At 41.6% G+C, this 23,213-nt stretch overlaps 2 protein-coding genes across 2 annotated transcripts; both read right to left on the bottom strand.

Moving 5' to 3' along the window:
• Positions 1 to 5,066: 5,066 nt before the first annotated feature.
• On the bottom strand, positions 5,067 to 15,313 carry LOC104575120 (cytochrome P450 2J6; the record flags this gene model as incomplete). The annotated part of the gene is made up of 10 exons (XM_088525583.1): positions 5,067 to 5,245; positions 6,391 to 6,532; positions 7,402 to 7,589; positions 8,883 to 9,024; positions 9,143 to 9,319; positions 9,970 to 10,130; positions 10,541 to 10,690; positions 11,040 to 11,202; positions 12,543 to 12,656; positions 15,287 to 15,313. Coding segments are annotated over 10 exons (1,443 nt in total), but the record flags the coding sequence as incomplete, so codon positions are not given.
• Positions 15,240 to 23,026, bottom strand: LOC148594563 (cytochrome P450 2J6-like). The gene is made up of 9 exons (XM_088525480.1): positions 22,856 to 23,026; positions 21,298 to 21,460; positions 20,479 to 20,628; positions 20,063 to 20,223; positions 18,498 to 18,674; positions 17,511 to 17,652; positions 16,568 to 16,755; positions 15,837 to 15,978; positions 15,240 to 15,537 (listed from the first exon to the last, which is right to left on the bottom strand). The coding sequence occupies exons 1-9, from the start codon at positions 23,024 to 23,026 to the stop codon at positions 15,359 to 15,361; spliced, it is 1,473 nt and encodes a 490-aa protein (XP_088381606.1). The 3' UTR covers positions 15,240 to 15,358.
• Between the last annotated feature and the right edge of the window lie 187 nt (positions 23,027 to 23,213).

Raw genomic sequence — 23,213 nt, 5'->3', positions numbered from 1 at the left:
GCACGTCATTCCTGTGCAAAGCCTGTATCAGCCATGCACTCTGCTCCTGCACTCACCTCACAGTATTGCTCCATTCCTGTGTTCTCTCCTATTCCTTTCAGATGGTTTAAATTTTAAGGTCTTCAGGAGATGGTCAGACCTTTTAACTTCACGTCTTGAGTATATGAAACAATACAAAAAAAATAGTCCTCAATCTGTCACTGGGTGAAAACTTGACAGTTATAATGGCACAACATGCAAGTGTCCACACTCTTTAGCCGCACATAGGTGGGGCTGCAAGACCTTCATGAACAGGAAGAAAGGGGTATTTCTTCACCCCCTCCAACTGCCTCCCAGCTAATTCCCACTGCATTGCCTGCAGCAGGAATAAAGATTACAACCTTTGCTAGCTTTTTCACAATCAATTTCGTTCTCATGCAGAAGCAATTCAGTTCAAGAGCCATGAACTTCGGAGACCATCCTCAGGTACAGCATATGCCTCTGGGAATAGGGTCATTTCAGATAACGCAGCTTTGGGGCTTCTTTGGCACTTGCTCAAGATCAGCACTAGCTTAGATGCAGTTTACGGGGCTTGGACGGCAGCACTTGAAAGCCCAAGAAGTCACCCAGATGGCTCAGCTCCTCGCATGCCAACCCTACAGACCTTTGATTTCAGAATTCTATAAGGACATTTTATTACTGTGCGTTTTTGATGTGCAGCAACTGAAATGAAGCAAGACCAAACACATCAGATTGTATGTGCCTGAGAAGGGCTGTAAATGTCTTCATCTCTCCCGAGGTTCAACCTGCCTTGCCCGCTGGCAGCAGCACCCAGCCCCCATGGTTCTCAGCAAGCCTTGCTGGGCGTTCAGCGTGTCCCCTCTAGGCACCCTTGACTTTTTCACACACCTTTGCCATATGTGGCAAGGTGTGATTGCACCTCACAAGTTGAGACATAAACTACTTGTCTTTGGAAAGGCATCTGCACCACTCTCCCATGCCATCAGGAAAAGAGGTTGAGGGGGATTTATTTTCTTTCCTCGTCATGGTCCTGGAGGAGGCATTAGCACCCTGTTTACACTGGGCCATAAGACAGCATCCTGCGGCCCCACTCCCACTGCTCCTGTATGGCATGTCCCAGCTGAAGCCCATCTGCAAGATGCCTCCAGAAACTGGGGATGGAACCAACTTTGGACCCAGTACCCTTCCTGTGAGCCTTCAGTGGCTGCTTAGTGCTGTGCAGGGTGTCCGTGCCTGGCTGTAGGACACGCATGGCTTGGGGGAAGTCACTGTAGCAGGTCATGCTGCTCTGCTTATATTCAGTATCTGAGCAAGGGTGAGTGGAGCCTGCTAACCCAAATGCCGAGCTTCAGGCTGTGCTCAGGTAGTGAGAGCAGCCACATTCACAGTCCCTCCACAGACCTGAGACGGAAGCGTTTGCTCCACCGGGATCCTCATGCGACTCCTCCTAAAGCTAGGCTTAGAAAAACAATATATTTGCCCAGGCTGAAATCATAACTCCTGCACAGAAGGGATGCTGAGACTGGCCATGGTGGGAAGTGAGCACAAAGATTCCCTGGAATACGTGCTGCCACCCTTTCCTTGAATTTTATACAGTTCTGGTCACTCACCCCATCTTGGTGACAGGAATAAGATGAGCAGTCTCCAAAAACAGTCCTCAGATCACTCCTCCTCTGGAGGACATTTTGGCAGGCAGATGTTGTCAGGAATTGCAGCGCATGAGATGGTCCTGCTAAGAACGGCAGGAATTCCATATGGAAAGGGCTACAACAGACCTATTTGCGAAAACAAACAACAACAACAACAAGATGAGAGATTGAGGTATAGATTAAATATCATGAAAACTGTCAAAAATACATGCTATTTTCAACTGCCTTCATTTTCCGTCTTGGCTTTAAGGATTCGCAATGATTAAGGCACTAATTAACAACTAACTAGGCTCAAGCCTCAAGGGTCATGTAGGAGTTGCTTACGGGATAAAAACAAAAATAGGATAAATACAATTTTTGAAATAGTTTTTAACATAGGCCAAAAAAAAATTCATCTCCTCATTTGTTCTGCAGAAGAAATGAGCAAACCTACTTGAAATTTTCTATAAGCAAAAAACAATTGGGTAAGAAAGATAGAAAAACACATTTCAGTTGTAATTTGGATTAAAGGTTTATGAAGCTAATAAAGTTAATACTGTTTACATATGACAACTCCTATCACAACTAAGGGCTCAAACACTAATCTGCACTATTCAAGCCGATACTCAGAATTTTGCTGACCTAGCTGTATTGGTTTGAGCTGTGAAAATGTTCATCTATCAATACAAATTAATAAATTAATTATTATTAATAAAACCTGTTTTGTAGCTAGAACCATGTTGACAGACAGATTTGTTTGATTTTGCCTTTTGGGCATGAGGTACCACTGTGTTGGCAGAAAGGCTCTACACTAAAGGACACTGCTCAAGAAGGTCCTCAGCCCAGACAAGGCTAAAGAGGCAGAAAGATTTACCTGCCAGCTCATAAAAATGGAATGAGACTGGAGTATTCATCTGCCTCTGACATGGGCCACAAATGTTACAGCCATTTATAAATATTATCAATAACTTTTGGAACACAAAAGATTTGAAGAGAGTTGCATCATCCCTCATTGCCAGATGCTCCTAATCAAACTGGATCCTCTCCCCTTTGTATCAAGTTCTTATTTTTCATACACTGATTTCTATTTTTTTTTATTGTTAAATGAGCTACATTTTCTTTACTTCATGACCATTTCTCAGCATTGCAAAGCACCTGAAAGAGCAGGCCAATTTCCAATTAGGAGAAGCATAACTATACAGACCTCGGTTTGTGACAAACAAGTATGAATTTTAGTGTAGAAAAATACCAGAATAACAATGATACAAAAAACTCAGTACTGTTTGGAATAGAAAATAGGAATGAGAGCACCCTTTCATGTTGCACTGGCAAAGACACTCGCCCAAACTAATTCTTACTGAAGGTTTTCACACTAAATAAAGTGCTACAGAGAAAAAGACTGAAAGGGCTGAAGATTTGGAAGTCCTTTTAAAAGCAGAGTTAAATAGACCAGTTTCCTTCTGAGTGATAACCCTCTTCTGGTGCCAGCTAGTTTCTTGCTTTGCCTACAGTGCTTCCTTTTGCCTACCAGAGCTACTATCGCATTTTGGAGATAAAATCTGACTACTGACAGCAGAAATAATGAGATCCAGAAGAGCAGTTTTTGTTTGTGGTCCTAGGCCTCAGTGAGTCCATAGATGACTTCAAAAATAGTGGAAAGATGACTAAGAAATACAAGTTCATGAGACTGTTTCACAATGTATATGAATAAAATTTGCTGAAGGACCTGTATCTTCACTGGAAATACTTTGACAGTCTACATCTGAACATCTGAAAAAAGGTTTAAAGCGATATAAATCCTGCATGCCTCACTGCATGTTCCCAGGTCTCCCTTCTTCTTCACTCTCTTCTAAGCCCTATATTCACACATGCTTGAGAAATGGGTATCAACAGAACAGACACCACGTAAACCTCTCACATACCTACTTTTGCAAGACTATTTTTACAGTTGTAGAAAAACTGAATCCTTGTTTTGCACCACCCTCTCCACTAGCAACAAAATCTGCACCAATTCAATACCATACAGCACCATGCAGATATACCTGAGCTATAGATGGACTAGAAAGCAGGAGAGCCCCATCAGCTCTATGTGCTTAAACCACTGAGCTTACGTATCCTCTTCTGCCAAGCCTTGCCTGGTAGCAGTGGCAAGAGCCATGTTTAAATATAAGGCAGTCATGACAAAATTAACTATGCGACTCCCAACAAAGAAGCCTAAGAAAAGACTGGTAAAACTTCAGGAACTGATCTCCCTTACAAACATGAATCACATTAACTGGCAACAAACCGGCAGAAGAGGGTTTGCTACTTCTGCTGGTAGCCCTGACTCCGAGTTTGAATTTTAAATCTTGCTGGTAACAAGGCCCATCTATCTCAAAGTGCGAGTGGTTTTTCTGGCACCTGCTCTTCACTAGGTGCACCTGCTCACGCTGCTTGGGCACCGCTCCTGTTTCTGCCAGCTGCATTAGCACAGCTCCTTCCTCAGCCTAAATACATGACTCTGAACACGAGCAGCTCCGCTAACAGCCTCCACTAGCTGAGAGGGTGTGTGTGACATGAGAGCGAGCCCTGATGATCACAGAAAGCTCTCAAGCACCTTGCTTTCCACATGCCTGTCAAAACTCTGCTCTTCCAAACTTGTTGTGCGTGTTCCTCTTTTGCAAGTGCCAATCATCATTTTGCAAGACTGAAAAAATTGTGCTTCTAGCCTTAACAGACATGCACCACTATAAATGCATCTTTCTCCACTCCTGATAGAGCTCCCTCTTTAATAGAAATGCTTCTCAGATAGTCTACAACAATATAGCCAAAACAAACATTTTCTGCCCAGCTCCCTGGTCCTTAACCATTTATGCCCCCTTTGATTCACCTGCATTGAGGCTCCCTGCCAGCCTGAGTCACCGGCCACACACTCAAGCTGCACTGATGCAGCTCAGTCCCCTTCCTTCCTTCCCCCCCATACTACCATTCCCACGTGGCTCTGGACTGTGTAGATGAACCAGCTGTTCCCTCCACAACTCTATTGCCCTGTATAAAACACACCAAAGGGCTCTAGAAACACACACAGACACCAGCTCTCAGAAACATATTTCTATATCCTGCTCAAGAACTACGAATACCTCCCACTTATTTTCAAGGCCTCGATTTTATATTCCTTCACCTCTGGTAAGATTTGTGTTGAGGCTCCAGTAAGATCAGACACTATAATTATTTTCTATCTTTATTTCATTTACAATACAAAGAAAAACATACAGAGATTTTCTAAACATGAAGTGAAGACAGTATTTTTCAGTGCCTATTTCTTTGACACATGACATGACAACGATAGATTCACACTGAATTTGTGCTAGAAATAAGGAACATAAAAGCTGCACAGAAGATCACCTCATTAGCAAACCTCTGGAAATGCCTCTCCCCAAATCTGTGATACGTTGCAGCCTAGCGAAGAACTGCACAGATCTTATATGGATGTGGTTTCATTGTGGCCCCGAAGACAAACTGTGTGTTGACTTCCTTAACTCCTTCTGGCAGGGTGAGCTTGAATGTTTGCAACAGATTGCAGAAGACGATGAAAAGCTCCATCCTGGCCAGCACCTCTCCCAGACACACACGGTGGCCTGCAGAGAGAGAAAGGCAAGAGCAGTCAGTCCCCACAGAGGGCTATAATGAACGCTTGTTCCTCACCTTTTCCAAAGAGCTTCAGGCAGCCTTGTCAGGAAACAAAGTCTTTGCCGGCTTGACATGTTCTCTCAGATTGAGCTGACCAAACAATTACTATGCAAGAATGTAATTATTCTTTGCAGAATCTAGACAGAATTACATAGAAAGATTCCAGAGATGCTTCTCAATAGTTTCCTACTTTACCTTGTGATACTATGAACTCACTTACAGTCTCTTGATGTTAAATAAGAGTAATAAGGAAGCATCTTTAGATTTCTTCCCTGCTTTCACTTTACGCAAGTACAACATAACTTTTCTTCACTAACGGTTTTGAAAAGTCGGGATAGAGAGGACAATTTACAGTTCACTGGATAACTTTCTACACGTTGTTTTCAGAGAAAACAAGAAAAAAATGTTTCCCAATTTATCAATTAACTTTGTGTCCAGGATATAACTTCTGGTTTGAGAAAAACAATGACTTTAAAGCTTAGTGGTTAGGCCATGCAGCTGGGATGTGAGAAATCAATGTTCAAATTCCTGTTCCGCCCAGCATAGACCAGCAACCTAAATCAGACACTTCCACATCCCAGCTGAGAGCTCTGACAACCAGGCTATTCATAACCCTGGCGTGATCCCCAATAGCTTTTGTTGAAGCTGCGTCATGCATGCACACAGTGAAAGAGTGACTATAGAAGCATCCCAGAAATGACATACCCATCTGTGATGTATTTCATCCAGGCTCAAATTCCTGCACCAATGACTACTGAAATTACTTATACAAAGTAAATCAGCTCCAGCAGAGCATCCTGCCACAGAACAGCCACTGCAGCATAGCTTGGCATATGCTAAGGACTCAGCTCCCCAAATTACTAGCAATTCTGGAGCCTTAGTCCTTTTACTTCTCTGCTTTTTCACAAAAATCTACACTAAAGCAATTACACAATTACTAAATAACTTCTAATCAAAATATTTTCATGGACTGGGAAAGCCACATGCTCCTAATTTTGGATTACGCTACATTCGGTCTTTTCTGCAATGAAAATAATACTGTGTTACACAATGTCTAACCCCCACAGATGGCTTTATCTGTCAAAGAACTTACCTGCTGAAAAGGCTAAAAAGGCTTCTCTGGCCACAAAATTTCCATTCTTGTCCAAGAAGTGACTGGGGTTAAACTCATGAGGGGTCTCCCAGTATTTAGGGTCGAAAAGAGCTGAGTCTAGGTTTGGCACAATGAGAGTACCCTGCAAGGAAGATTTTGGTGATTTAGTTCTGTCTCTTAGGGCTATGTAGGACTTTTGCAGAACACAGGTTTAATTGTTGTGAAATTGCACTTTTGGCAAGCACTTTCACTCACGTTGTATGAGAAACAGTCATGACCAGAGGACATGGGAGGGGAAAAGTACTATGTGTCAGTGCTGTCACCCAGACCTATGTCAGTCCTTAACTGGAGGGAAAAGGAGATGAGGGAAAACACAACTACAAGAAACTTTATTTTGCTAATGCCAAACGCTAGATTCTGGGTGCAGAGATTGCTGCCACCTTTGCCAGTCCTGAGACAGTGAAGGAGGACTGTTAAACTAGGGACAAGACGGGAGTGATACATTTAAATGGTTTATCTCCGTGTCCTAAGAAGTGGGATAGCATCACCATAAACTGTCTCTACCTCTGTGGAGGCACCCAGCCTATATGTGCCTCTTCAAAGGGAAAGCAGCAAACCCAGAACGATTGGCACATCTCTGAAAAACCTCAGAGTGAAAGTGGAAGTCTGAGGTGCTTAAACATTGGTGAGAAGAGGGGAAAATCAGGAATGAGTGCAATGGTTTAACTTTAACTTAAGTTAATAACTTAACTTTAGTTACTTTTGGAAGTGTGTTATTTCACTGGAATTAAAGCATCTTTGTAGTGATCTGCATAAACATGAACTCTTCTCCAAACTATAAGTGGAAAAAAAAAAAAGTCTCATATAGGAATGTATTTTGTATTAAGATTTGAAGTTATGTCCTACTAAGTCATCTTCAGTGAAACAGAAGGTTAGACATGTAGAGTCTGCAGTGTTTCCACAGCTGTAAGATGAATAATGATCACACTGGAGTGGGTGGGATAGCTGTACCTTTGGAATCTGATACCCCAACATAGTTGTATTCTTCACTGCTTGTCTAGGAATTGTGATTAAAACAATGCTACCATAGCGCATGATCTCATGAATCACAGCATTTGTATAAGGCAGATTCTTCCGATCTTCATAGCAGATTAGATGGGAGGGATCCAGCACAGCATCCAGCTCTTTCTGGACTTTTTCTAGGAAACAAACAAACAAAGTCCATTATAGATAGAAAAACATTGTGTTTTGCATGAAATGGAGACCTCACATTTGCTTTGTGGATTATAGAAGTTATAGAATATGTACAATATACTTATCACAGCTAAAAATAGAGATACAACTAGCTGTTATTTGACTATAATCCATTATTTCCTAGTTTATAGGTTCTATATTCAGATCACCTTTGCACAAGCCCACAACACATTCATTGAGCTTTATAGTAAAAGACAGGACAATGAGATGTAAATAAAACAATAAACCTATCAAGTTAACATTTTTAGTCAGTCAGTCTGAATACAAATTGGAAGCATATTAATCAGTATATTGCAAGAGATCCATTGCATCAAGCTCATACACATATGTAACGCTGACATTTGAAACAACATAACATTACTTAACTATCACCAAATGTTAATCTCTTTTGGCTGTTCTGTATGCTTCAATAAGTAGAACAGTTTACACAATCTCAGAAGAGTCAGGGTCAGATCTTATGTCTAAAAAAATAAACTAATAGCTTAAGAAGCTGTGTTTGTTTTTTTTTAAATTTGATTAAAATTTGAAATTTGTGTGTTTGTGCACAGGGCTCTCTTCTAGCATTGTAGCATGAAAAGAAGCATTTAGAGCGTAGCTCTAATCTTGACTGTAGTCTTCACAATTATGGTGCAGAGTCAAAATGAAAACATCATTGTGGATTTGTGAAGATATCACAGCTGAGAAGGTAGAGTTTCTTAACTGGGTATCTTTTTCATACCACTAAAACTATGTGATTAAAGCATATACTTTGCTTTGCAGTTCATCACCTCTGAAAGCCTTGTATCAACTGTTTGAAAATAGTGTGCGACTATGCCCTCTGTCTCAAATTTTCTAAATTATCTGTCTCCCAGCTAACATCTCTTCCTCCTCTATCTAACCATCCTATACTTTAGAATGAATATATTTATTATACAGAATTATAATTGATGCCTCAATCAAGGAGCACAAATCATATATTCTTATTACACATCTTGGATACTAAAAAAATTTCATTAGCTCCATCTCCTATTTCACTTTGAGTGCTTTCAGCCAGATTGCATCTTGCTTTATACACACATTGTACTGAAACACTCTGACAATAATCAAGAAGACGAAACACAGTATCAGAAGTTGAGCATCTCTGAAATTATTTAAGAATTGTTGTCTGGAATTCTAGCTTCTTAAAAACAAAGCTTGAAACTGTACTAACAGATGGTTGTTCTACTTGCAACTTATCCGTGTTTGTATCTGCACCTCACCTTGGATGTCAGGATAAACCACCATAAAGAGCAGGGCCCATCTTAGACTGGTGGCAGTGGTCTCTGACCCTGCCAAAAAGAGGTCAAAAACAGACTGCACCATGTTGTCTTCATCAAATGTAGAACTGGGGACATTTTCATTCTACAGGTGCCAATCAAAAAAAAAATAAAAAATAAGAGCACAGAAGGTACATAGGCATAATATCATCTATTCACTGAGACACACAGTGATCACTAGACTCACGGCACAGATTACTCACTTTCACCATCTGATCCAGATAAAAGTCAATGAAATCTTGTGGCTCATCTTTTATGCCTCTTTCTCTGTGGCTTTCTATCTCTTTCCTTATGAAGGAATGGACAAAATCACAGTAAGATGATGCTTTTAGGTGGGGTCCTGGGAGGTACTTCAAAAGCCAGGGAAAAATTTCGCATAGCTGTGGAGCAGGAATTCAACACAGGCACTGTCAGTCACACGGCACGAGTAAAGCCGTTACAGAGCTACAACATGGGTATTTTTCATGCTGAATTGCTATTGCTTAATTTCTCTAAGAATACTATAGTGTCAAAGAGAAATATCATGTTGAGGATAGGATCATGCACTAAAAATTATAAATTAAAGACGATGTGATTTCCACTCTTGAAAGGTATGTTTATGGCATATTCTGCTTGTATTTGCCCTGTCTGTTCTTTCACCAACAAAAGGATCAAGACTACTTGATACATCAATTTAATGCATGCCATCCGGACACATTCAAGCCTTCCCCCTATCCCAAACTCAGACTATTTCCCTTAAAGATTAAATGCTAATATATAGTACTAGCTTGGAATGCATGCACAAAAAAGCAAACTCTGGTACTTTGACACAAAGAACACCACTTGCCACCTTAATAACGAGAGATTCCATTATAAAAAAGTTCATCTTAAGCATGTTGCCTTTGCTATGAAATCTTGATAAAGAGTATTAACGTAACATTCAAATGGAGGAAGATTCAAAGTACTCCTCATCCAATTTATATTCATAGTCAAAATTTCTGTTTGCATTTACTACTTAAAAGTAAAGAAATAAAACATAGAATTTGCTCACAACGTAAAGGTAACTATTCCCAAAAGCTACTATATAATTGTATGCTTCAATCAGCTCGTGGAAGGTTTTATCTTCTAGGGAGAATCGATGTCCAAAAACCACAGCACAGATCACATTAGAGACAGCATGAACAATCGGGTAGGAAGGGTCAACAGCTTTTCCTAAAAGCAAAGAGAAACACTCATTCATCAGTAAAATACTTAGGTCATCCCTATTTTGCAAGCAAGGCCACAACGGCATTTCATAATACATGTCTCCTATAAATTGTTTTACCAAAATACCCAAAATGCAACAAGGCAACACTGGATAAACTTTATTCAGAAATGAAGTCCTCAAAGTCTTTAACTCCCAGCCTTGCTTTTCTTTTTCTTCATCTTGATCTTGGTGCTGATAACAAAATACAGGCTGTTGAGATCTAACTGTCCATACAGGTTCTACTGCAGTCTAAGCAATCCAGTTTATGCTCCAAAGCCATTTTTTTTTCTGGAGCAAGAGTCTTCTGTCACCCTCAGACTGTACAACATGAGAAAAGAAAAGAATATAATTCACAAGCACTTTGCAAATGACTTACCATTTGTGTCCCTAAAGAATTTAACTAGATAATGAGCTTCTGTTTGTATTCCACGTTCCATTCCTTTATTCCCCATTCCCAGCTTTCGGAGAGTCCCAATTCCAAAACGTCTCTGATTTTTCCAGATGAGCCCATTTGAGAGAAGGATACCTTTAGCCATCAAGAATCAATTTTACGTTATGTTAATATTCATATAATAGTAAAAATATATATACTAAGAATCTTACTTTCGTCATGCTCTCAAGTGTGAGAAGTGGGGAGCCACATTAGGTACTGCTTTATTTTTACCACTCCTGCAAAAAACCTTCCCAACTTGTGAGATTTTATCACTGTTACCAAAATTGGAAAAAGCTATCCTTTAATGTCAAGATTTGCTATTACAGGGCACTACAGAGCCATCCAGATAGGACAGCAGTGTGACATCAAGATTTAAATGATATATATATTTTTAAAGCACGTGCAACTTTCCATAATCTTCCCACAGATATGAACATCTTACCCTTTCCATTTGCCATTCGCTTTAAGACATAAGACTCTAGTCGTCCAGAAACATCTTCTGAGTGAGTGGTCAGACCGTCCTTCACAGCCTGGAATCCATGCAGTACCACAAAAGGTTTGTGACCCAGCCACACCGTGCTGATGTTGCCATACATTTTTGCCAGCTGCAGATTTTATCAATGCCAAAAAAATATGCATGGAGACAAATCAACCCAGTTGCTTACATAATGAGCTGCTTTGCTCCAGTATGACATTACTCAGGGATTTGGGAATGGAAAAGGGTGTGTGGCTTTGTTTTGTGATGGCAGCATTTACCACAGCAGGGTCCCTGGGATCTACCCTTCCACAGCAGTATGAATGATAACAGAAATAAATAATAAGTGGAGGCTATGTTCACTTTTTCTGTAGAAGCAGATCATAGATCAAAGCAGACACACTTTCCGTTTTTAAAGCTTGGTTTGAGTTGTTTCGGTGATATTAACAATGAGGAAAATGCCTCTGACTGTTTACAGATCTGTAGTAGGTGACACATGAAACTTCAACACACCTACCCCTTCTAAGCTCCGTTTTCTAATTCTCCTTTCGTTACCTCATTAAAAAAGTGGAACTTCTTGGAATTGCCTATTTCCAGCATCTATCTCCTCCTAGTACTGCAGATTCCAATATTCAATGACAGGACCTCTTCCCCTCTCATATGAAAATATTGTCATTTCAGGAATCTGAACAGAGATCCCACATCTTGTCTAGTGTTGGACACTGTTCTCAGGCAACCAGCCTGTAAGCATCCAGCAGGGACAAAGACTCCATCTTTACACAGAGGAGCTGCACATCTCTCTACTCCCAGAGTGATGAAGTACCCAGAGAAGTTTGGCATCAAGATCTTAAGGGCTGACTTTCCAACGCCAGTGTTTTCCAGCCACAGCCTGGTACCCCTTAGCATGCAAGTTGCATTTAGCATCTACAGAGAGATTGGGACTTTGAAGACGACATCAACATATTGGATTCTTTTGTGAAGTTCAGAAAACAATGAGCAAAGGTTTTGGCTACATATAGGATACAATTTAATTTGCCCCCGCTGTGGCAGCAAGAGGCACACATTTTTCATATCTTCTGAATTCTAGACACTCCTTGTTTAAGGAGGAGTCTTCTCTCAAAACACTTTTCTCTTTTCTCGCAAAACAAAAATCCTGTCTTAAAAAAAAAAAAAAGCCCTCCATTCTCTCACTTTTCTCTCAAAGCAAAAATCTTGTCTTTAAAATCTGTATTTTTAAAGGCAAAATTACTGTCCTCAGTTCTAACTTGCATGCAGTTAGAACTAACAGTTCTAACATTAGCTTTCACATGAATTAGACGTTTTGTAGATTCTACTTAAACTTTTTTAAGCACCTAATTTGACTTCCATGATCCATCTTAACTCCAGGTGAAGTTCTCCCTATTATTATATTATCAACAGCCATCAGTAGGAATATCAATAGCTCCTTAGTTCATATCTGTAAATGCTTACCTTACTCAGACTTTCATGATCAGCTCTAAACTTTATCCACCACAGGCTTCCAATGATGGGAAATGGGGTCGGTCCAGGAGGAAATCGACGACTTTTCCACTGTAGGCTCAGGAACTGCACACCCAGAAGAAACAAAAGCAGGGATAGGAGAATTATACTTATTGTTGGCATTTCAACGCCCCTACAACTACTCTATTGCTGAGAAAACTATTATGGATCTACCAGTAAAACTGACTCTATATTGTTCTACTTAACACTCCCAAAGAGAACCCTGTCACATTTAGTCTTTCTTTCTTTGCTATGAGGCTTATTGACTGCAGAACACGCGGAGTGTTCCTCCTGTTCTTGGGTGTCTTTAATACATCACTGTGCTGCAATATGTTAATAGCTGGAGGATGCAGTAGAGGCTCACAGGCAGGAACCTTATTTAACCTCCTCAAGAAAACAATGAAACACCCATTGGACAATCGGTGTGAAGGAGCATGTCCCTCAAAGCTCTAACTACATGCAAGCCCAGAAGAAGTCACAGATACAAAGCTGCAGCTGTTATTCAGGTACTGGTTACAAAGACAAGGACTGGAGAACTCACCAGGCAGTGCTCTCAGAGGCAGAGATGCAAGGAGGTAGTTGGTAGCCTTCTATTAAGAGTGGCTGGAATTGCAGATTTGGGAATCAGGATCTCTTCAGTTTCTATGGTAAATAATACAGATGCAATGCAACTGCGAATAAAACAGTGAAGAATCAAATATAGCTAATACTATCAAGAAAAACAAAGCATGACAACAGATCCTGTGTGGAAAGAAATACACAGTCACACCAAGTTCATCACATCCCAAGAAACACCTCAGTTTTCTTGACTTGACTGCATAGAATCAAAATCTTCTTCCACCCACCAACAGACTGGCTGCATACTTAATCTTTGCTTTTCTTGGCAGCCTCTGGTCTATATAGTGGAGCTCACCCACAACTGCCTGCAAGCACCGTCCAACCTAAAGACGCCAGCTGAGTGTCCCTCTGGGATTCCTGCACCCCCACACAAACTCTGCAGGGGATGCTTGGGCATAAGAGACTGAGAAGGGTTACCTCAGAGACAGCATCACTTCAGAAAGATAAGGAACCAGTGATCAGTATGTTCCAAACATCCTTTTCTTCTTTCCTGCATCCCCCGCAGTCGCCCATTATGACTCATCTAAGACTGGAGTGAGCCCCAGCTTGGTAAGCAAACTAAAGAAACAACAGAAGTGTTTGTGGGCAAGACTGCAATAATTCACAGAAATGCAAATTCGTTTTGAACTTTCCTCCAGTTCTAACTAGCACAAACTTTTTACATCATGAACCCCCTACCTGCCTACAACTGCAAACACAAGTCACACATGTTTTCCCTACGGCCTAGGCACACAAACCTTCCCAGTAGCAAACAAACAAGCAGGATGTAGATGGAGGCAGGAGAAAGGGATAATCTGCTGCTCAAGAGGAAATTATATCCACATGGTGGCTACATACAGGATGACACTGGAGTTATGAGGAGCATGGACTAGGCTTTAGGCAAAAAGGGTGAAATCTTCCAGTTATGGAGTAGCCAAGGGGACTGTTTATTTTCATATGCTCTCCCAGCTGCTCAACTCTGTCCCATTACTGCTGCTATGCAAAGGCATTTTCCCCAAATATCCCCCACAAGAGGTTTCAGATGTGGCTCCAGGTGAGACATTCTCACATCCTAGAACATCATGCTGGGTCAGAGAACCTCACTCTTGCTTGACCAAGAAACCCCTTGCATTATATTTCCTCAGTTTGCAGCCATCTTCTGAACTCAGGGGAGAATTCTGTAACCTACAGGCCACTTAAAAGAGCACAGCGCAGGGACAGGCAGGTTAAGAAAGCGATTTTAGACTAGATGTTGTTAGATCACAGAAGCTGCCTTTTTAAAACACAGATTGCAGCAGCTTGCTAGCCAGCAGTACCAAAGTAGCTGGGCCCTAACACACACTCCACAGTAGCTGCAGCTGTTTAGAGCAGCATATTCTCAGCATGGCTATTCGGGAGCTGCTCAGATGCGAGGAGGAGCAAGTTCCACATCTTTCTTAGAGAACACTGGAATTCCTCAAGTGTTTTGCATTGTGCTTTCTCATGTGTTCTGCAGTGTTTGCAACAACTCCGAGCGAGAAAGTGCTTTTACGTATTCTCATTTTACAGGTAGGAAATGCTGGCTGGGGAAAGGAAGGATGGCATCACCAGAGAGCCTTCTAGCACACGTGTGGGGATGATGGGCTGAAAGCAGCAGTTTACCTTGTGTCCCTGGCTCCAGCTGCAGCAAGGGTCCTGACAAACTGATCACACTGAACACCTCTGCCAAGACAAGGGACTTTGCTTTGGTCTGCCTAAGTTCTGCTAAAGGCAGTAGATTATCTCAAATATACAGAGAACATGGGCCAAGGCTCTCCAGCAGTCTCCAAGTATGGAAGTATGCTTGTTTGCAAGCATAGCCTGACAGTTCTGCTGGCTACTTTTTACATAATGTCTGAAGCAGAATGGTTCCTTCAGCCAACATTTTCAAATTCCCTATTGGAACTAGGCCTCTTGACTACTACAAGGCTTTACACATTACAGTTTCGGTCTTTTCTCAGTAGCAGGATTCCCGTTTAGCCAGAATTAATGCCAGAGTCTGAAATTCTTTGCTTTATTTTTAATCCTCAGCATTTGAAGGAGCACATATGAAGACCCTACACCCACAAGAAACTACATACAGGAGCAGTTTTCAGAAGATTTCCTAAGTGCGATTACTGGAACAGGCAGTTCTGAGGTCAGCACCAAACTGCCTAGCGAAGAAAAGCACAGACCTTGTAGGGATGGAGCTGCATTCTGCTCCCCAAAATATATTGTGTGTTAGCTTCTTTCACTCCATCAGGCAGGGTGAACCTGAATGCCTGCAACAGGCTGCAGAAGACGATGAAGAGCTCCATTCTTGCCAACTGCTCACCCAAACATATACGGAGCCCTGCAGAAAGCAGATGAAGAGAGTAATCATTGATCTGAAATCTGCTCTCATCTACTGTCTACTGTGAACTTCCTAGGAGGATTGCTTTGCATCAAGAGCAAAGATATCCCTGCCAGCAGTCATTCCCTCCCAGGATTCACCATTCACATTATCTCAAACCATCCCTGCAACTCTGCTTGCATAATCTGTACCTGTTACTTAGCTGGCAGAAAGAAAATATTACACGTTTTGAAACATGCTTTCGCATTTTGTTCCATTGCCCATGTCCTTCAGGAGCATTTAAGTGATTATGTGTATACCTGTTGAGAAGGGTAAGAAGGCTTCTCTGCAGAAAAAATTTCCTTCTTCATCCAGAAAGTGACCAGGGTCAAATTCAAAAGGTTTCTCCCAGTACTCAGGATCAGTCAGAACAGAGTATATGTTTGCAATAACCATGCTACCCTGCAAGAAAGGAGAGTTTGTACTAGGCTGTATCTTAGCCTCTCTCTCTCTTTCCAAGCAAAGTCATGCACAGAAAGAGCCAGACAAAATCTGGGTGTAATTTATTGTGCCAAGTAAGCTATACACCATTGCTGCTTTTGTTTGAATTATTTCTGTGCACAAACACAGGCTTTCAATCTCAGTGATTTACTCCTCATGTCCCTGCTATAAGGACAGTGACCACGGAGAACTGATCTGCTTCACTGCCTGCCACAGCAGAGCATTCTGGCTTCAGGGAACCACCTACACTCATCTTTCCTCATGTGCTTGATTTTAAGCTTGAAATCCCAACAATCCTGGTAGTTCAGTATTTCCAATCCTGGAATTTCAGTAGGCATTACTCTCCTGAACGCATATTCCTTCATGTAGCAGGAGATGACAGGGAAATTAAAGAAATAAAAAAAGTTGCTACATGGAGCCTGGAGTTCATGTTGCTGCCTAACAGGCTATACCTCTTCAGTGGAAGAAACAGCTATCGGCATGGGGAGAGAAGATGGGGGACACGTATGATGGCAAATGACAAAAGAGTGTCACACAGGAACCCTTGTACCTTCGGAACTCGATAGCCCAGTAGTGTTGTGTCCCTCACTGCTTCTCTGGGCAATCCAATTAAAATGATGCTACGAAAGCGCATGATCTCGTGAACCACAGCATGGGTGTAGGGCAGCTTCTTCCGATCCTCGTACCAGATTGACTGGGACGAGCCCAGCACAGCGTCCAGTTCCTGCTGCACCTTCTCTGAGGAGAAACACAAACTTTGTAGAGGAGAGAACTCTGCATCCTGTAAGCTTTGTGCTCATCTCCAAATGAATTCTGACTGTTCACAGTATTCCAAACAACAATTCCAACAATTAAATACAAGGCATAAATATAAGCCTAGCTCATGACTATTAAATGTTGACAATTACAATTCCTAGGCAGTCTTCTCTATGATTTTTTTTTCTGAGAACAATTCAGTCACACAACCAGCTAATGTTTCCCACCTTTATTGACTGAGAAATAGCAGCATCTCAGATGACCTGCTGTAAAACAAAAATTACCTTAGCAGAAGAGTAATTCCTGAAATTTTTTGAGGGAGAATATTTTCACCTGTGCACTCCTGATAACTCTAATTAGCACATGTCTCTGTTTTCTGCAGTTTCCCTTTTAAAGTGGAATCATCTAAGGTAATAGAACTAGGTTTGTAAAAGTGGAACAGTAATGGATAATCCGTGTGTGATTTCTTTAATATCTATGGAAGCTTGTGGACAGGAACGTGCACACTTTATGCAGTACTATCAAAGGTGAAGAAACAGTCTCTAGCCCTTCCTATTCCTTTCCCCTCATTCTGTATTCACTCCTTTCTAAATCCTATAAGAGCCTTTACTAATGTGTGTATTTCTGGCTGCAGTGACTGGCAAGCACCAGAATGCATGCCATCTTAAGGAAGAGGGTACAGTCAGTTCTTCTACTGGAAACCTATCTGAGAAGGTCTCTTCATGTCCCCAGCTTACCTTGGACGTCAGGATAGGCTACCATACAGAGCAGAGCCCAGCGCAGAGTGGTGGCAGTGGTCTCTGTGCCACCCAGGAAGAGGTCAAAAACAGACTGCACCATATTGTCTTCATCGTATTTATACGTCGCATTGTTTTTAGCCTACAACAAGGAATAAGATGTTAAAGGATAGGAGATGGACCTGTATAACCATGAGCATGACTACATCCAGGATACTGGTGCATCTCTGGGTACTATTCCCAAACCAAACAACATAATATTACAATCTGAAATAGAGTTGCTGGAATAACAGGAAGAGATAAGCCTGCATTTTTTAAGTCATGCAGGAAGTTTCCCCCTGTCCTCCAATAAGGACTTTTTTCTCTGAACTGCAGAAAGGCAGCTGAGGTACTGCACCTTCAGCTCCTTACCATGCATGGTTTTTCCACAGCCTTCCTGTTAGGTCTCAGGCAGAAACCATAGCAAAACAGGAGGCTTTTCTCTTCCTTGGCCAGTCTGCCCACCTAGCTTCTCCACCAAAGGCTTTCTCCCTTGTATGTTATATTTTCTTGTTAAGACAGACTGGTCCATTTTTGGACTCATAGCATTGTCATCTCTCCTGTCTATCATTATCACCATTACTGTGTATAACTTGACTCCAGCAGGCTCTCCAGAAGAGTTAAGACTGCAGAGTCAGTGGGAATGGGAAGTAGCAATTCCCTAAAGTAGCTGGTATTTGGCACTCCTTTGCTGCAAAGTGTTGCAACAAACTCATAGTCAGCAACACAAAACACATTAAATAATTCTATATAGTAAACATTAGCTTCTTAGTTAAGTTTAAAGCTTTGCATTTGAAACCAAAGAGAAGAGGAAGCAGTTTCCACTTCTGTTTGCAGAATCCATTTGCTCAAGGTGATATGGAAGGATATTCCCAGGAATACAAAGAGGGTAAACGCTGAGAGGTAGGATCAAGCACACCTATCGTCACACACCTAGCATACACTCACTTTAGCAATCTGAGACAGGTAGTAATCAATGAAATCTTCTGGGTCATCTATTTTGTCTCTCTCCTTGTGGATTCTGATCTCTTTTCTTATGAAAGCACGGAAAAAATCACAGAGAACAAACACCTTTTGTTGAGGCCCTGGAAGGTGTCGCATAAGCCATGGGAAAATGTCATAGAGCTGCAGGGCGGAGATGGGAAAGAGATTGCAAATTGTTTGTCATACACATTTGGGCTGATCATTCACCTACAGACACTAAGGAGCTGAGTGATGAGTTGATTACTGCGTGATCCACTCTTGTAAACTTCAGTATCCAAGAACAATGCGGGAGACCTGAAACATATGACTTCGGATCTAAAAGGTATTCATCACTTTAATTATCTTGTTTGTAGAGGATACCTCTGGATAATAGAGATACTATTCCAGCCCAAATATCACTGACACTAGAGTTGCTACAACAACTGCAGAAATAAGGATTTTGAGGCATTGGCAGAAAAAAGCACTCTTCTTCCTGTTGCGTGGCAAAATTCTGTTTTCTTTCCAAAGGAGCTGAAGCATGCAGAAATCAACAACACAACGCACAAGAACTTTAAAATAGGCCTGAACACCTGACAAAGTAGGTACAACATCTTATATTGATTTTGTTGCTTCTGTGTATGTGTGCACATATTATAGCTTAGGGATATAAGGAGATCAGACTGTGAAGAAATTGCTCACATATCTTCCAGACTGAAAACCAGCATTCGTGACATGGAACGAGATTGCCTGCTCTCCATTTCACAGCCACCCAGAGCGAAGAAGAAAAGCTGAAGATGAACATACTCTCCCCGTGGCAAAAAGGCAGGGGAAGGGAAGTGTTATTTACATATCTATCCTGAGAGAGCCAACATGCTCAAGCTAAACTGAGTACTGCCACACTGGCAGTACTGGCAGTACTGCCACTCAGTACTGGCAGCCATGAGGACAGGGCAGTGGTTTTCTGAGCCAGCCTACAAACTCCCCTCCACTACTGGCAGGGCTGCCTACTGCCAGTTCTCAATATTTGCTCCCTTTCTCTCTCGCCTCTCCCAATTAATCTCCTCCCAATTAAGAGGATAAGCCAGAGTATCAGTGATGTCATCACAGCAGCACATTGAGGCACCCTTTTCTCCAGAGGGGACACTGAGATACATATTTCCTCCAGAGGGGACATTGGGGTACGCATTTCCTCCAGAGGCTGAGAGCCTCCTGCCCTTTCACTGCTGACCTGGGGAACAGGGCAGGATCTGCACAACCAAACACAGCCTTTGCCAAAATAAAAATTAAAAATAAAATTGCCTTATTCTATCACTGATCTCCGTCTTGGAGAGATAGTTATTACTGTTGCAATATCCTAGCAGAACACACCATAAATCAGAAGATATATAACAGATATATAACAGATTCTTCCCTGATTAAAATCAGCTAAAGCTAGACCAGCTACTACAGGAATAGAGTGGTAAGAATGGTCAGTTTCTTGTCTGGATTGGTATGAATTCTTCCATTACCATTCCTCTATTTAAGGAATAAAAAATAGAAAGTCTGCTCACTATCTGAGAAGTGCTATTTGCAAAATCCATCAAAAAATGAAGTGCTTTGGCCAACTTCTGAAAAGTTTCATCCTCTAGGGAGAAGCGATGTCCGAAAACCACAGTGCAGATCACATTAAAGACAGCAAGAACAACGGGATAAGCAGGGTCCACAGCTTTTCCTGCAAACACAGCAATTAGCATTCATCATTACTATTCCATGTGCTCCCTTTTAGGGAGGCAGGTCCCAACAGCCAAGTACAACAAATGCTCCCCATGTGTTTGGGTTTTAGGAAGAAGTACCCCCACAAGCTGACACAAGTGACAATAAAGATCAAACAGATGCTCACAAAGAACTAAAAGAGACTGAAGCCTCAAGTCACACAGATGAGCATAGCATGAGCATGAGAATAAAAAGCTCTTTGTACCTTACATACCATCTGTGCTCTGAAAGAACTCTATCAGGTGACGTGCCTCCACTTGTATGCCACGCTCCATCTCTTTATTTCCCATTCCTAGCTTCCGTAGGGTTGCAATCCCAAAACGTCTCTCATGTTTCCAGATGACACCATTTGTGAAAATAATACCTATAGCCATCCAGTTATATCAGTTACATCTCACACTAATATTTATAAATAGAATTATAAATAGTAAGAATAGAAGATTTGCTGACATTACGTTTGATAGCTGAGAAACATAAAGCATGACATTAGATCTCTGCATCCCTCCTAAATGTGTCCTTGCCAGAACAGAAATTACATAGTTTGAGATTCTCTCAGTTCAGAAGGATTCGTGTTGACTCCTGGTAGGAATCTGCTACACTGGATGAGCACAACAGGCCCAAAGAACCACGTTTAGATGTAGGACAGGAAAGTTGCTTCTTTTCCAGTACTGACATTTAAGCAAGAGTGAAACTGCACAGAGAGCTTAAATAGTGACACTGCTCAGTTGGTTCACCTTCCCTAGCACGGCAGAGGAGCAGTGTATGAGAAAGTGAAGGCATGTGAAGACAAGACCACCCAGTTCTTGTTTTAGAGGACATGAAAGAGTAAGAAATGCCCACATGCCTGGGGAAAAGCCATTACAAATAAAACCTTCCTTCCCATTTCTTTTTATTGTCATATCACCAAGCATTTCCTTCTGAAAGGGAAGGGAAGGCAGCAGCTGTCACAGAAGGAGAGAGAATTTCTTCCATCACCCTCCAACTTTCCTCCTCCCTTCTCAAAATGCACTCTCTGTGGAGCAACAGATCTTACCCTTTCCATTTGCCATTCGCTGAAAGGAAGGGGTCTCCAGCCGCCCAGCAACATCATCTGCATGAGTAGTGAGACCATCCTTCACAGCTTGGAATCCATGAAGCATCACTACAGGTTTGTGTCCCAACCACACAGTGTAGATGTTGCCATAGGTTTTTGCGAGCTGTAAGTTGGATCAGTCTCCCCAAAATACCAATGGGAGAAAAACCAATACAATTAGAGTCAGAAGAAACTGCTTTTGAAAAAGTAAGAAAAAGGTTATTTGGGGATTCAAGAATAAACCAGGGCCATATTGTCACGGTTTGCTCGTAAGCACCTATCTTGGTCACCAGATTCCATAGAGCTAAAACAATTTTCATTACAAGAATCATGGAAATGACACAGGATTACAGCCAAAGAAGGGGGTTTTTTATCTTTATTCTTTGAGCTGTCACAAGTAAGCAAGAAATCACAAGTAAGCAAGAAATCACAAGTAAGCAAGAAATCACAAGTAAGCAAGAAATCACAAGTCTTCCTCCTCAACCAGCATTTCCTAGAGATTAGAACGAAGACAGCTATTTCTCTTGAGGCCAGCTTCATCTGCTAAAGCAAACATTTGATCCTTCCTCTTGTTTCCTCACAAAAGAGCCTGGACTTGAAAATTTACATTGCAGAACTTACTGCAAGAAGAATAACGCATCTGCTACTGTGGACATAAACTTTGCTTTTTGGCCTTCCTTCTCATTTGTCCTTTGGAGTAGCAGGGAGGGGAGGCACTTACTGCATTCTGGAACTCCCCTATAGCAAGATTCATAGCTCAGCAATGGCGAAGCGAGAAGCAAACTTGCCCACCACAAGCAGATACAAGACACATACAGCAGGTATCAAAAGTAGCACTTGCCCTGGCAAATCCCAAAGAGCCTTTCACACTGGAGTTGAAGAAATTCAAAAGAATGGCAAATATAGCAATGTCAGTTGTGGGTATCAGGTGGGAGATTCTTACAGATGCAAAAGAAAAATATTTACACAGGAAGTCTTAACTAAGCCTCCTTATAATCTTCACCTTTCCACCATAAAAGCAACTGACAAGAGGCAAAGACAGAACCCCTCAACACACAAGGTACAATGGAAACTTCCCCCTTAGCTCAACAGACTTTGTGTAGCCCCTCTCTCTCTCTCCATGCATCTCAGTTCTCACAATCTAGCTGCAGCCAAGTTTTTTAAGTAGATTGGATTGTAGGTCTTATATTCCCAGAAGCTGAAACATCCAAGCAAAAACTAAATTCTCATGTAAATAAAAGGATAGAACGAAGCTGATCCATATAACACAGCACATAAACACACAAGGTAGAAACCAGGATAAATGTGTCTGTTGCAGGAAACTTCAAAAATATCAAACCACTATGGACTAGACTCAAGCTATTTGAAAGCTTGTACTTTAATATCCCTAAGAGATTGACATCCCCTGCCTATAGCTAATGAGGGTTTTCAGATTTACAAAAGTGTTTTTCAGAGGTGTTTCTATGCCTCTAACTGTGGTAGTACTTATCACACCCAGTAATTGCCTGGAAGCACATACCTTGTCAAGGATATTGCGATCAATCTTTAAAGATACCTGCAAGAAATTTCCAATGAAGGGAATTGGCACTGGTCCAGGAGGAAGTGGCTTGCGTGCCCACTGCAACTTCAGAAACTGCACTGTAAGAAGACAAAACACAAAGATGATGAGAACTTCACTCAGGGTCACCATTTTCCTCCAATTTTAGGAAACTCCTGTGTCCAAAGAGTGATCACACTCTATCCTGTTCTACTTGTTCTATCCTAAGAGAATTTTCCTATATTTGGTTTCTGCATCTATTGCGCCTTCTCATCCTCATCACCTCTGATGCAAAAAGACTAGGATTGTTAACCTCTGGAGTTTCCTTAAGTAGATTACT

This window comes from Tinamus guttatus, unplaced genomic scaffold (assembly GCF_059628265.1).
Source record: "Tinamus guttatus ecotype Peru unplaced genomic scaffold, ASM5962826v1 Tinamus_guttatus_pri_ptg000227l, whole genome shotgun sequence".
NCBI classification, from domain to species: Eukaryota; Metazoa; Chordata; class Aves; order Tinamiformes; family Tinamidae; genus Tinamus; species Tinamus guttatus.
The sequence above is the reverse complement of the archived record's forward strand: the minus strand, read 5'-3'. Positions and strand labels throughout refer to the sequence as shown.

Excerpts from the sequence above, each read along its gene's own strand:
- LOC148594563 (XM_088525480.1), bottom strand. The coding sequence starts at position 23,026 with ATGGTGACCCTGAGTGAAGTTCTCATCATCTTTGTGTTTTGTCTTCTT. Across the intron at positions 20,629-21,297 it reads GCGAATGGCAAATGGAAAGG|GTATTATTTTCACAAATGGT; the intron begins GTAAGATCTGTT and ends GGATGGCTATAG. Across the intron at positions 16,756-17,510 it reads AGCCTATCCTGACGTCCAAG|AGAAGGTGCAGCAGGAACTG; the intron begins GTAAGCTGGGGA and ends GTTTCTCCTCAG.